Genomic DNA, 11,911 nt, shown 5'->3' on the forward strand with positions numbered 1-11,911 from the left:
ATGTTTCAGACACAACAACAGGAAGTTCACTTTGAGAGTCTTACCTGTCATCAGCACTCATCTCTCCAGATTTGAACTCAACCCATTGTCCCATAGACTGGTCACTCTTAAAGGACACACAGCTGGGTCCAGGTCCAGCAGAGTCTGATCTCTCATGTTGGATTCTTACAGAATCACAAACACTGATGAACAAACATGAACTCTTCTAGGTTTGAGTGCTTCTGAAATTTACTACAAACTTTTCTGATGTTTGATGCTGATAAAAACGCTGTGATGGATTATTACTTTGGATGATCAGACTGACGTTCATCTTTGAAGTCGATAGGTTTGCCCACAGACCGATCACTCTTTAAGGACACACAGCTTGGTCCAGATCCATGTCCAGTTCCAGGTCCAGGAGAGTCTGGTACATGCTGCTGCTCTGACCTTCAACACACACACACACACACACACACACACACACACACACACACACACACACACACACACACACACACACACACACACACACACACACACACACACACACACACAGTGACGTGAGTGCTGTGCTCTGACATGGAGAAGAGTCATGGACAGGTAGAGTTCTTCATCTCACCTCTGAGCTTCATGTTCTTCTCACAGAGTGCTTTTAGAGGGAGGGGCTCCCTCCTCTCTGTCCTCACACTGATTCATTGCAGAGTTCCCACCTTCACACATACACAACATGTTCATCCATTACAACAAGCTTTACACCACAGAGTCACACACTGCTCTCTGACACTCTGTCAGTCCTGCTTCTACCACCAGATGGAGCCACATTCTTTATATTCTCTTGATGAAGCTTGATGTTGGGTTTTTGTTAATAATATAACATAGAGCACTAACAGTCTAGATCTGCTCTGTTTGTAAAGAGTCTGCAGATAACATTTGTTGTAATTTGTTGCTTTATAAATAAAGATTGATTTATTAATGTTACCCTTCTTTAGCTACTCAAACAACAAACCATGGGAAGTTTTCAGGACTCCAACTTTGCCTCAAAGACAGAAAGCTACATGTGGGACTTCATCGGATGAAGGAGACACATTTTCTCTTATTTGAAAGAAAATGAAGATCTGTACAACCTTAGCTTCATGTGGCATCTTGAGCAAATGTTTGATAATATATCATAGATCTCTGATTTGACTGTGTGTTTTTTATTGACGTATATATATATAAAAGTTAATTACTGATCACACCCAGACACGGGGCATGCACTGTCAATAACTGCCTGATTATATTCATACATATATTCCTTCAATGGTCTTTGATCATCTAAGAGCAGATCACAGCATTGTTTAGCTTTGTCACTTCACAATTATCTGCTTTTTTTATTCCAGAGGAGATCAGACAGCAAAGAAAAGCACTTAGACATCACAGACATCAAGTTCATCTCTGGTTGTTGAAGCCAACATGTTTCAAGAAAAGGTCAACACTGGAAATGTTTAGCACAAAACTCTTTTCTGAAAGGGATTAGCTTTTGGACCACATCAGAGCTGCAGGTCAGAGGTCAGCTGATGGATGATGGTAATTTTAAAGGAGCAAACACAGTTGACATCGTTGTTATAAGCATTTATCTGTAAGATCATCGTCTTTCTTCAACTTGAACCAAACTGAACAATAAACACTGTTGGCTGAGTTTGTTCATTTGATACTGTATGGGGCGCCGTTTGTAAAGTTGTGCACACTGAAAATAACAACTACAATTCTCCACATTGAGCTGCAAAACGTCATACAAACGTAGTGTGAAGTTTTAAGTCACTTTTTTTTAAATCACATTTAGAGCAATATTTGTGATCTTCGTATTTCATTTTGTTATTAAAAATATATATTTTAGTTACAATCACTGTTAAATCCAAATACTAAATATTAATCTAAAAGTTGATTTTTAAATCTTAATGGTAAATGTTAAATCTAAATGTAAAAAGTTACGTCTTAATGTTAAATGTTGCTCTGCAACCCTAAATATTTAGCTAATATGCAATTTCAGCGGAAATACCAAATTAAAAGCTTCATAAACCGATACAGACTTAGCATTAACAACTTTGCTTGTCCGTGCCATAGACTTAGTCAGTACTGTCTCTGAGAGTTTTGAAATCTCTTTGTGGCCTCCAAAACTGCCTTACCAACAGTTTTTACGGCGAGCAGTCCGGCTAGTAACCCGTAGGAGTCAGGATGACAGACTATGGTTGGGATATCTGTATCGCTTTAAGAAGCTTTTATTTTGGTACTTCTGCTAGGCGGCAGTGGGATTTTGCATATTAGCTAAATGTTAAGGATTGCAGAGACATTTAACATTTAGATTTAACATTTAACATTAAACATTTATATTTAACAACCAACATTTTCATTTAACATTTAGATTTAAATTAAACATTTAGATTTAAATTAAACATTTAGATTAATCATTTACCATTTAGATTTATTTGGCATTTTGATTTAACAGTGATTACAACTTAATTTTTCACAACAAAATTAAATGTGAAGAGTATGCACAACTTTACAAACTTCGCCTCATAATACTGTGATATTGGATTACTCTATGACAAAAGAAACTGCTGCATTTACTTTGTGAATATAGTATTGTATACTCATCTGGGTTCAAGCAGCTCTAGTCTCATATGTCTGTTCTTTCAGTGATATGGACGTTTCATATTGCTCTTGTTTCCAGTTTTACCTTTTCATCCGAATGAGAAGTGTTTTAGGGCATTACTTGTTTGATTGTTGGAGGGCTTGAACTTTGATGTTGCACATTTACATCAACTCCAATGAAGCATATTAAATAAAAGAAGACAAGTGAGCGAGGTAAACATGCTGTAATAAAGAAACTCCATGATGAAACAAAGCAAGCTTGTTTTTTTTATTTTATTATTCATATTTCATCATGTTACATTTACAGAGCGGGGGTGTTAGCATTAAGTGACAGCTCATGAACTAAAAATCAATCAGGGCAGATTTAGTGTAAAACAGACCCTAATGCCCCTTCTGTGACAGCTGCATAGCTTTGAACACACACACACACACACCATACACACACCATACACACACACACACACACACACACACACACACACACATTAACACACTCTCTGAAACACACAATGTATTTTTGCATAGACACAATTTAAGTCAAGGACATGCAGATGAAGATTCAATTTCAAGACACAGAAAAATGAGTGTGGAGAGATGAGATGAAACATGTATCAACAGTTTGATCAGTTCAGTGTTTACACCTTATAAAAAACAAGAGTGTTAAATATTTTACATTGTTGATATTATTTTCTTTAAAAGAGAGGAAACAGAAACTTTCTGCATCAACAGTTTGTCAACTTCAAAACCACAACAGACGCAGAGATTCATCTGTAAAGCTACTAACCCTGCCGTTTAGTATTGCTTTGACATTGTACTGTGTTTGTGTGTGTGTGTGTGTGTGTGTGTGTGTGTGTGTGTGTGTGTGTGTGTGTGTGTGTGTGTGTGTGTGTGTTTTAGTGTCAGTTTAACATGCAGCATTTTTCTATGACACCGTAAACTGAGTGTCTAAAAACAGTCAGAAGTAAACCAGGTTTTTCTCAAAAGGATGGACTCGGCCACAGAGCTACAATATAAAACATTTTGCTGAGTCGTGCATAAATCGGTCTCGCTCGACAGCAGGGATCATTAATCCATCGGTTCATATGCTATCTAAAATTTGATCATGGGAAACAGATTAAGATGATCTCAGTTAAAGTCCCAAAACTACGAAAAAGTCTAAACTTAAACTTAGATAGAACCCATAGAGACTGAATCTGATATTGTATTTCAATCTCCTCTCTTTAAGATCACCATTTTATTCCGAATGATTTGTGTCTGACAGAATTAAGCATCCAAACACAATCTGAACTGCATTTCAATTTGTCACTTACATTTCTTTTTTAATGAGAAACATGAGTTGTTAAGCTTTTTTGTGTGTGATTACTTTTTAAACAGAGGGAGACTCTTGTCCTTGTGTTTCCCATCTTTGCAGTGCATGGCATGTGTGTAACCTGATACCAAGACAGACAGGCTCCGCCCACCCATGAGTGGTTGCACAAAAAACTGAGAACTCACAGCAGAACTTTCAGATGTAGTGTTGTCGTACTCAGCGTCGCTCAGTAAGGTGAGGGTTTCACTGGATGTGGCAGACCTGCAATACACACTCTAAAGGCTGGTTTATACTTCTGCGTCTCCCCTATGCAGCAGGGACTGACGCGGACATGAGCACCACATACTTGTGCTTCAATGTGTCCGTGTCGCACAGCAATACTCTGCCGAAAGGCTTGAGGGCAGAGTGGTCTCTCTCATAATCGGGGCTGTTTACTTTTCCACAGCAATTCTGAATGTGTTATGTTAATTTAGAGCTGATACATGTTGCTGTTTATCAAACCGACATGAAGAATAGAGAGGAGAATATGAAATACACGGGTGATGTGCGGACGATGAGCGGGGATTCTGGAAGTGCTGTAAATGCAGGAAATACAATGCCGCCAAGCGGACCAATCACAGGGCTTGCGGTCCAGGTTGATTTCGATGTGTAGTTATATTTTGGGGAGGTGCAAGTCAGCTACGTGCGTAAGCCTCTGCGTAGGTACTGGAGCCACACAGACGTCCGGCATAGACTACACCATCAATTCAACGCAGAGGTATAAATCAGGCTTAATTCTTCATGATCTGATATTCTCCCATCACAAACGCCTTCTTTCAGAGACTTTCAAGAAAATATAGTTCTGTAGATAACACGCAGTGCAGACATTAACTGCATGTTTGTGTGTGTGTGTGTGTGTGTGTGTGGTGTGTGTGTGTGTGTGTGTGCATGTTTAAAGTATTTGTTTCCAGCAAAGTTAGTAAAAAGGATGATATACTGTAAATATAATACTCCACAAGTAAGAAAATAATTTAAACACAAGTTCAGTCAAATCACATAAAAACATAATAATAATAATAATAATAATAATAATAATAATAATAATAATAATAATAATAATAATAATAAATCAAGTCGTGAAAAGACAGGTAGTAGTCATAGACACAGAGAAACATCATCATCATCATCATCATCATCATCATCATATATAAAAACAGTGAGCTCAGTGTTAGTGATTTAAACTCTCTGAGGGATTATTGATTCATTATTTTAAGATTATAAAGAGAGAGTCTGTATGGCTTTAACAGGCTGAGAGGACCAACAACCTTCAATAGGAGCATCATCATCATTATCACCACCACCATCATCATTACTTTTACAAGACAACTTCAAACCCCTCTGCCCCTTCAGGGCAGAGCTACACACAAAAAATATTTTAAATTAAATAGAAGTGTTTTTTTTTATTAAAAACTCTCTGTAATCAGCCACATTAATCAAATTTAAATGTAAAAAATATGTGAATTTAAATAATTTAAACAGAGTGATGAAGTGAAATAATAAGTTAAAGTTAAAAAAATATGTGAAATTAAATAATTCTCACAGAGTGATGTAGTTCAGAGACAGATTAAAGAACAGACTCAGAGTAGGATTATTGGAAAGCGAGTTTTGCCCATTTAAGGACATGACTGACTTGACTGACATGCGGGAACACTGTAGCTCTTAGCTAGGAGGCTCAAAGTCCGCGTCTTTACCTCACACAGTTTGGTTGAGTTCAGCATTACCAATATGGCTCATGCCGATGATTGGCTTCAAAACAGCACTCAGGAACAGATAGGTGACGTCAGGGATACTACGTTCACTATTTATACAGTCTGTGGTTCCTCAGGATTTATAAAAACAGTGTTTAAAGTAAAGGAGACAGAGTCTGCTGTAGATATTAGAAAGGATTTGTAGGTCTTGGCTGTTTTTAAAAACACTCCTCTACTAAAATAGAGAGAGAGGGATCATGACCGGGGGGCTTTTACAGCCGCACATAAAAAACAAAGCTTAAATCAATCTCAGCAGCTTCGATCTTTGAGGCAGAAAAAGATGTTTAGAGTCGTCTCATTTTAAATAATCACTGAGGAATAAAAGTCACAAATAACCCACACCCTGTCTGACACTTGTATTGTAAGGTTAATCACCAGTCTGGATATTTATACCTGTTTATTCCAAGATTTCAGAGTTTGTAAAGATTATTGGAGTTTGTTTAGTAGAGGATTTCATTTCTGTATTGTGTTGAAAAGGTCAAAGGTGTAAATATGTTGTCTTTATCTTTATCCGTTCTTTTAAATAAAACGTAGACATTGTCAGTGTTAACACTTGCTAACATTGATAAGTTCATCAGAGATTACCCATGAACTTTTGCAATCTGACTGTCACAGGATCTGGATTTGTACTCCTGTTTGTTCTGTTGGATATCAGTCTGATTGTTAAATCTGGCCCCACTCTTCACTTCCTGCTCCTTCTCTTTCAAATTAAAGAACTAATTGTGAGTCTGGCTTAGGCCTTTGATTGTTAAGAAGTTAGAGGAAGTGGAAGTGTAATCCTCACAGTGTTCAGATCATCAGATGATACATCTTGCTCTGTTTGGTCAGCTGATCTGTGACATATTCAAGTTATTAACAACCCCAGAAAGAGTCAAGCCAAGAGCTGAGAGATGACCTCATCTGTGTGACTGTACCTGGATACAGTCACACACATACACAAACCTTTAAAGGGTTTACAATTGTGTCTTATTATTTTGAACTTGTTCCAGTCGTCCCACTCTGACGTTCAGTCAAATTAAGGTCTGAATAAAGAAAAATAATCACAGTGAAAACTTAAAATCTGCCCGTCACCTGAAACTTTCCTCCTAAGCATGCTCACAGGTGAAAACTTGTTGTCTCATCAGTACGGAGAGAACTTCTGTCTCTCTGGCTTCTTCATCCCGATAGCTGATGAAATCTTCGCCGTGTAGGACGCCAGTGCTGCTGCCATGTTAGCCTGAACCGGGATGGCTGCTGTCCCTGAGGTCTGCAGGGAGCCGGGCATCATGGGAGCACCGATCGCTGCAGTAGCTGCTGAGGCAGAAGGGGTGGAGAGGGCCAGGTAAGGGATGGATTTCACCCCCAGCAGGCTGGAGAGGGGGAGGGCGTAGTGAGCGCCCACGATGGGAGCGTGGGGCAAGGAGGTGCCCATCGCTGCCAGGGGGGGGGAGGAGGAGGACGAGGCGGAGGTAGGGGGGGTAGGCTGGGTGAAGCTCATGGTCAGGTCAACAGGAGACGACATGGAAGAGGACTGGGCAGTGGATTTGGCGGTCTCTAAACTGGAGGACAGGAGGAAGGGAGGGAGGAAGGGAGGGAGGGAGGAAGGGGAGGAGGGTGGTGGGAGGGAAGGAGAGGGGTAAGGGAGAGGGATTTTTAGATGGAGAAGGGTTAGAGGGTCAAATTAAAGAAATGTCCAAAAAAAAAAAAAAGAAGCAAATTAAACACCATAAAAGGAATCTGATGAAATCAAACTGAAATCATGAGACAGGTGAGATATGCTGGAGGTTGTAGCAGATTATTGACCGGGGGGTCGCTGTTCAGATGGGGGGAGTGCTGTACAAGTCAGGGTGATGGCTTGGGAGGGGGAGGAGGGAACAGAACAGATAAATTAGGATGAAAGACTCAGGAACAGGAAACATAAAGATAAAAGTCCAGCATCCAGGTTAGCATCAGCGCTACTTGGTAAAGGCTGTGTAACAGTTTAATGAACATTCAAAGTATTCTTAATGAATAATCCGTTATATTTCAAAGTAACACTTAACTCAAAGCAATAAATTAAATCATGTCATAAAATTAATCTGATTATAGATCAAACTTTAATGACTATTAGTTATCGTAGTTTTTTTTTTAAACTCTTTATAGGTTTTTATTGAAGATTAGTAAAATCACAACAAATATGTCAGCCGTGTACAAAGTTCCTGGTGGTCTGATTAAACTGAGTCCAGCCTGAATATAAAGGATATGTTTTTTAAAAACGTTTCCTTTAAGGAAAATGTTTTTGACACAAAGTTTCGAATCAGGAATTTTAATTCATTAATAATAAAATTAAGAAATGCATGATGATCTTCATCAATGATGAAAAAACATATTTTTAATTTTATTTTTTATTGACGCTGAGGGTTTTTTTGTGCATTGTTTTTCTTAACATGTCATGTCTGTTTTTAATGCAGTGATCTCCACTATAGAGTCATGTCTGTTTTTAATGCAGTGATTTCCACTATAGAGTCATGTCTGTTTTTAATGCAGAGCTGCCTGAAGGCCTGAAGATCAGGCCCATCCAGTCTTGGTTTTCTGTCCTTGTCCCTTTAGTACAGAGATGTCTCCAGACTCTCTTAATCTTGTAATGATATTATGTATTGTAGATGATGAAATCCACTCATTCTTTGTAATTTCACTCTGAGGAACTTTATTCTGAAACTGTTGAACTATTTGCACACAAAGTCTCTCACAGAGTGGTGAACCTCTTCCCATATTTCCCTCTGAGAGACTCAGCCTCTCTGGAGTGTCCTTTATGTATCCAGTCATATGACTAATCTGTTGACCATTAACTCCCAATTAGTTGGGAAACGTTCCTCCAGGTGTTTTTTTGGGGGGCATTACACACCTTTTTATCTGTTGTGTTGTCCCTGTACCAACTGTTTGAAAAGTGTTGTTGACATCAAATTTAAAAAGAGCTGATACTTTTTTTATAAAACCATTAATTCTCTTTTAACATTTGAGATGTTGTCTTTGCACTACTTCTCATTAACTATAGAGTTTCAGTTATTAACAAACAATCTAATTCTGTTCTTATCAACATTTAATGCAGCATCCCAGATTTTTTGGGAACCTGGCGCTGTAATCTTCTGACTCCATGGTACTTTTTAAATGATTTAGGTCTTCATTATTTGTTAAGTCATTTTTACACCCGACTATGTAGTGAATACAGAACCAATTTAGCATTAATCGGAAGCAGATTGATATTAAATTGAAGTACATAATCATCTGTACTAAGCAGCATGTTGTGTCAATGCTACTTGTGAATTAATTTAGTTTAGTTTTTTAGTACAGATTAATTGAACTAAGGATTCAGAGAAGAAAGTTTGAAAGAGCCGCTTTATCAGAGATCTGAACTCTGTCTCTTTTCTGGGTTCATTAAAAAGTCATCAGAGGAGAAAAACCCTCAGAGGGAGAAACAGAGCTGAAGTTTGGTTCTTCAGAGTTAAAGTTAATGAGATAAAAATATGGCCAAGTTGGCCTACTGGTGAAATTGTGCGCCCGATATACAGAGACTGTAATCCTAAGGCAGCCCGGGTTTGATTCCAAGTCGTGGCCCTATGCTGTAGGCCTATGTCATTCCCCACTCTCTCTCAAAGTTTATGCTCTATCCACTGTCCTATTCTCTCAATGAAGGCATTAGAAGCCCCCCCCAACAAAAAAAAAAGAAACCTAAAAAACCTGCGCCCTAACCAGATCACGTCCTTGCAGTAAAGTTTGTTTTTAGGCAGGAGGGAGGTTGTAGGAGCGTCATTGAAGATTTTGTACTACCTTTAGTACGTAGACACTTCTCTGCAGTGTGTATATTTACCATGAGGTGATGAGGTACTGGGCCAGGTTGATGGCGATGGGCGTGCCAGTTATGGTGACGTGGCGGTCGCTGCTGCTGTCAATCTGACTGCCGATCTTAATCTGAGCTCCTGAAACCTGCCGGATCTCATTGATCTTTGATCCCTGACGACCAATGATTGACCCAATCAGCTGTGAGGAGATGAGTCTGGATTATTTTAGCACAAATGATTTGCTGCAGTAAACACTGAAGCACATATGACTGCAGTATTACTCTTTAGATAACAGCTGTGAAGAGTATGATAGGCAAGGCAAGGAAACTTTATTTGTATAGTGCATTTCATACACGAGAGAACCTCAATGTGCTTTACATTAAAACATTAAAAGCACTGGAAACATTCAGACAAGCACACAAGAGCACAATTAAAATAACAAATATAATGAAACATAGAAAAGAAAAGGAAAATTAGAAATATATTAAAAATAAATTAAAATTTGCATTTAAAGTGAGTTAAAATAAGCTAAGATAGGAAGGTAGTGGCAAATAAAAAGGTCTTAGTCTTTGATCTAAAAGAGTCCGAGTGGTTTTGTATATCACTTAGTGTTGAACTGTACCAGGAGGAGGAGCTGAGCAGTGATTGACTGAGCACAGGCTGTCAGATGTGTGATAAACAGAAGGTCAAAGGTCAGATCTCCCAGCAGACAACCTCTTCATCAACCATCTGACATCCTTGGACACGACACTGAAATACCCACTGACTCTGAAACAGCCAACTGAGTCTCACATTTGAGTCTGCAAAGATGTTTATTCTAATTATTCAAGCTGATGGAGACACTAATCACGTTTCTATTCATACTTAACATTTATTATGTTCAACATTTTTTATAATTAAAATTGTTCATATTTTCATTTCATTATTAACTGCTTTAGTTGTGTCTAATAATAAATGCAGCCTGAAACTAAAATGATTTAGTTTCTGATTGAAGATTTAAATTAATTAAGAAATAATAGTAGAAGCAGATAAAAGAAAGCTTTCATAAAAAGATATAACATGTAATTTCTTGATATATGTGTATTAACTGTATGTACATTAAAACTTTGGTTTAGTTTAGTTTTTGCCTCCAATGAATGATGATATTTTTCATGTGACCAAAGTTTTCTATTTAACTCAGATTTACTGGATACAAATTGTAAGTATAATATTAATTCTATATAATTGTTCTGTATATGTAATATACTATATTGAATTATTATGCATAGAGTCTATGGTATATAATTATTCTGTATAGGGTATATACTGTATATAATAACTCTGTTTATGTTATATACTGTATAGGATAAAAACTGTACTTAATTATTCTTTATAGGATATATTATATATATAATTATTCTATTCAGGATATAGACGGTATATAATTATTCTGTTTAGTATATATACTGTGTAAAATTATTCTGTATAGGATATATTGTATATAATTATTCTGTTTAGTATGTATACTGTACTTAATTATTCTGTATAGGATATATTGTATATAATTATTCTGTTTAGTATGTATACTGTACTTAATTATTCTGTATAGGATATATTAGATATATAATTATTCTGTTTAGGATTTATTCTGTATCTTATTATTTTGTATATGATAGTAACTGTATATATGACTATACTGTTGATAAGTTTCACAGCTCAGAACCGGCCTGCAGGGGGCAGCAGATGGCTGGATAACTGAACAGTGTTTTTTCTTGCAATCAGGAATACTGAAAACATCCTGCAGTCCAATGACAGCTTGGGAGCGGGACCATGGGTGGAGCTTATCATTAGCAGAGGCCAGTAGCAGAGGCTGTTTCACAATAAAACTATTTCCTGTTGGCTTTCTTTTGACTGTTAAGGTGAATTAGTATTTTGAAAGGACTGAAGGAGGAAGCTGCACAAACAGAGACCATATAGCCCATTCTAAGCTAACAAATGCTAATGAAAGCAATAATGCTGATTATATGTACTCACATCATTTGGAATAAGAAGCTCCTGAGACGTCGTCTGTGAAGCGGATTCCACTCCTAAAGGAGAAAGAGGGGGGAAAAGAGATGGAGAGACAGAGACAGATGGAGAGAGAGCGAGAGAGAGAAAAAGACATACACAGAGAGAGAGACATCAACAGAAATTGAAAGAACGAGACAGATGGAGAGAAGGAGAAACAGAGAGATTTGTTTATATTTGTCATTATGACACACTAACTGTCCTGAAACACAGGATCACAAAGCAAACTGTGCCCCATGATGAAGATGATGTAACAGTCTGTTTTTCACATGTCTGACTGAAAGGATCAAACGCTGCCGCAGAGAGCAGAGTGAATTTTTAAAGGCTGATTACATGAAAGCAATTTATAAACAGTGGATGAT

The 11,911-nt window shown here is 37.6% G+C and overlaps 1 protein-coding gene across 1 annotated transcript in view; it reads right to left on the reverse strand.

The window, feature by feature from the left end:
• Positions 1–6,406: 6,406 nt before the first annotated feature.
• The window catches only part of LOC117817130 (poly(rC)-binding protein 4-like), a 27,372-nt gene continuing 21,867 nt past the window's right edge, over positions 6,407–11,911 (reverse strand). Inside the window, exons 11-13 of the mRNA XM_034689621.1 lie at positions 11,517–11,569; positions 9,533–9,702; positions 6,407–7,244 (exon numbers count right to left, since the gene is read on the reverse strand). Of these exons, the coding sequence (XP_034545512.1) occupies positions 6,827–7,244; positions 9,533–9,702; positions 11,517–11,569 (641 nt within the window). The 3' untranslated portion in view covers positions 6,407–6,826. The remainder of the gene's footprint in view (positions 7,245–9,532; positions 9,703–11,516; positions 11,570–11,911) is intronic.

Source organism: Notolabrus celidotus, chromosome 1, assembly GCF_009762535.1.
Source record: "Notolabrus celidotus isolate fNotCel1 chromosome 1, fNotCel1.pri, whole genome shotgun sequence".
Taxonomy (NCBI): domain Eukaryota; kingdom Metazoa; phylum Chordata; class Actinopteri; order Labriformes; family Labridae; genus Notolabrus; species Notolabrus celidotus.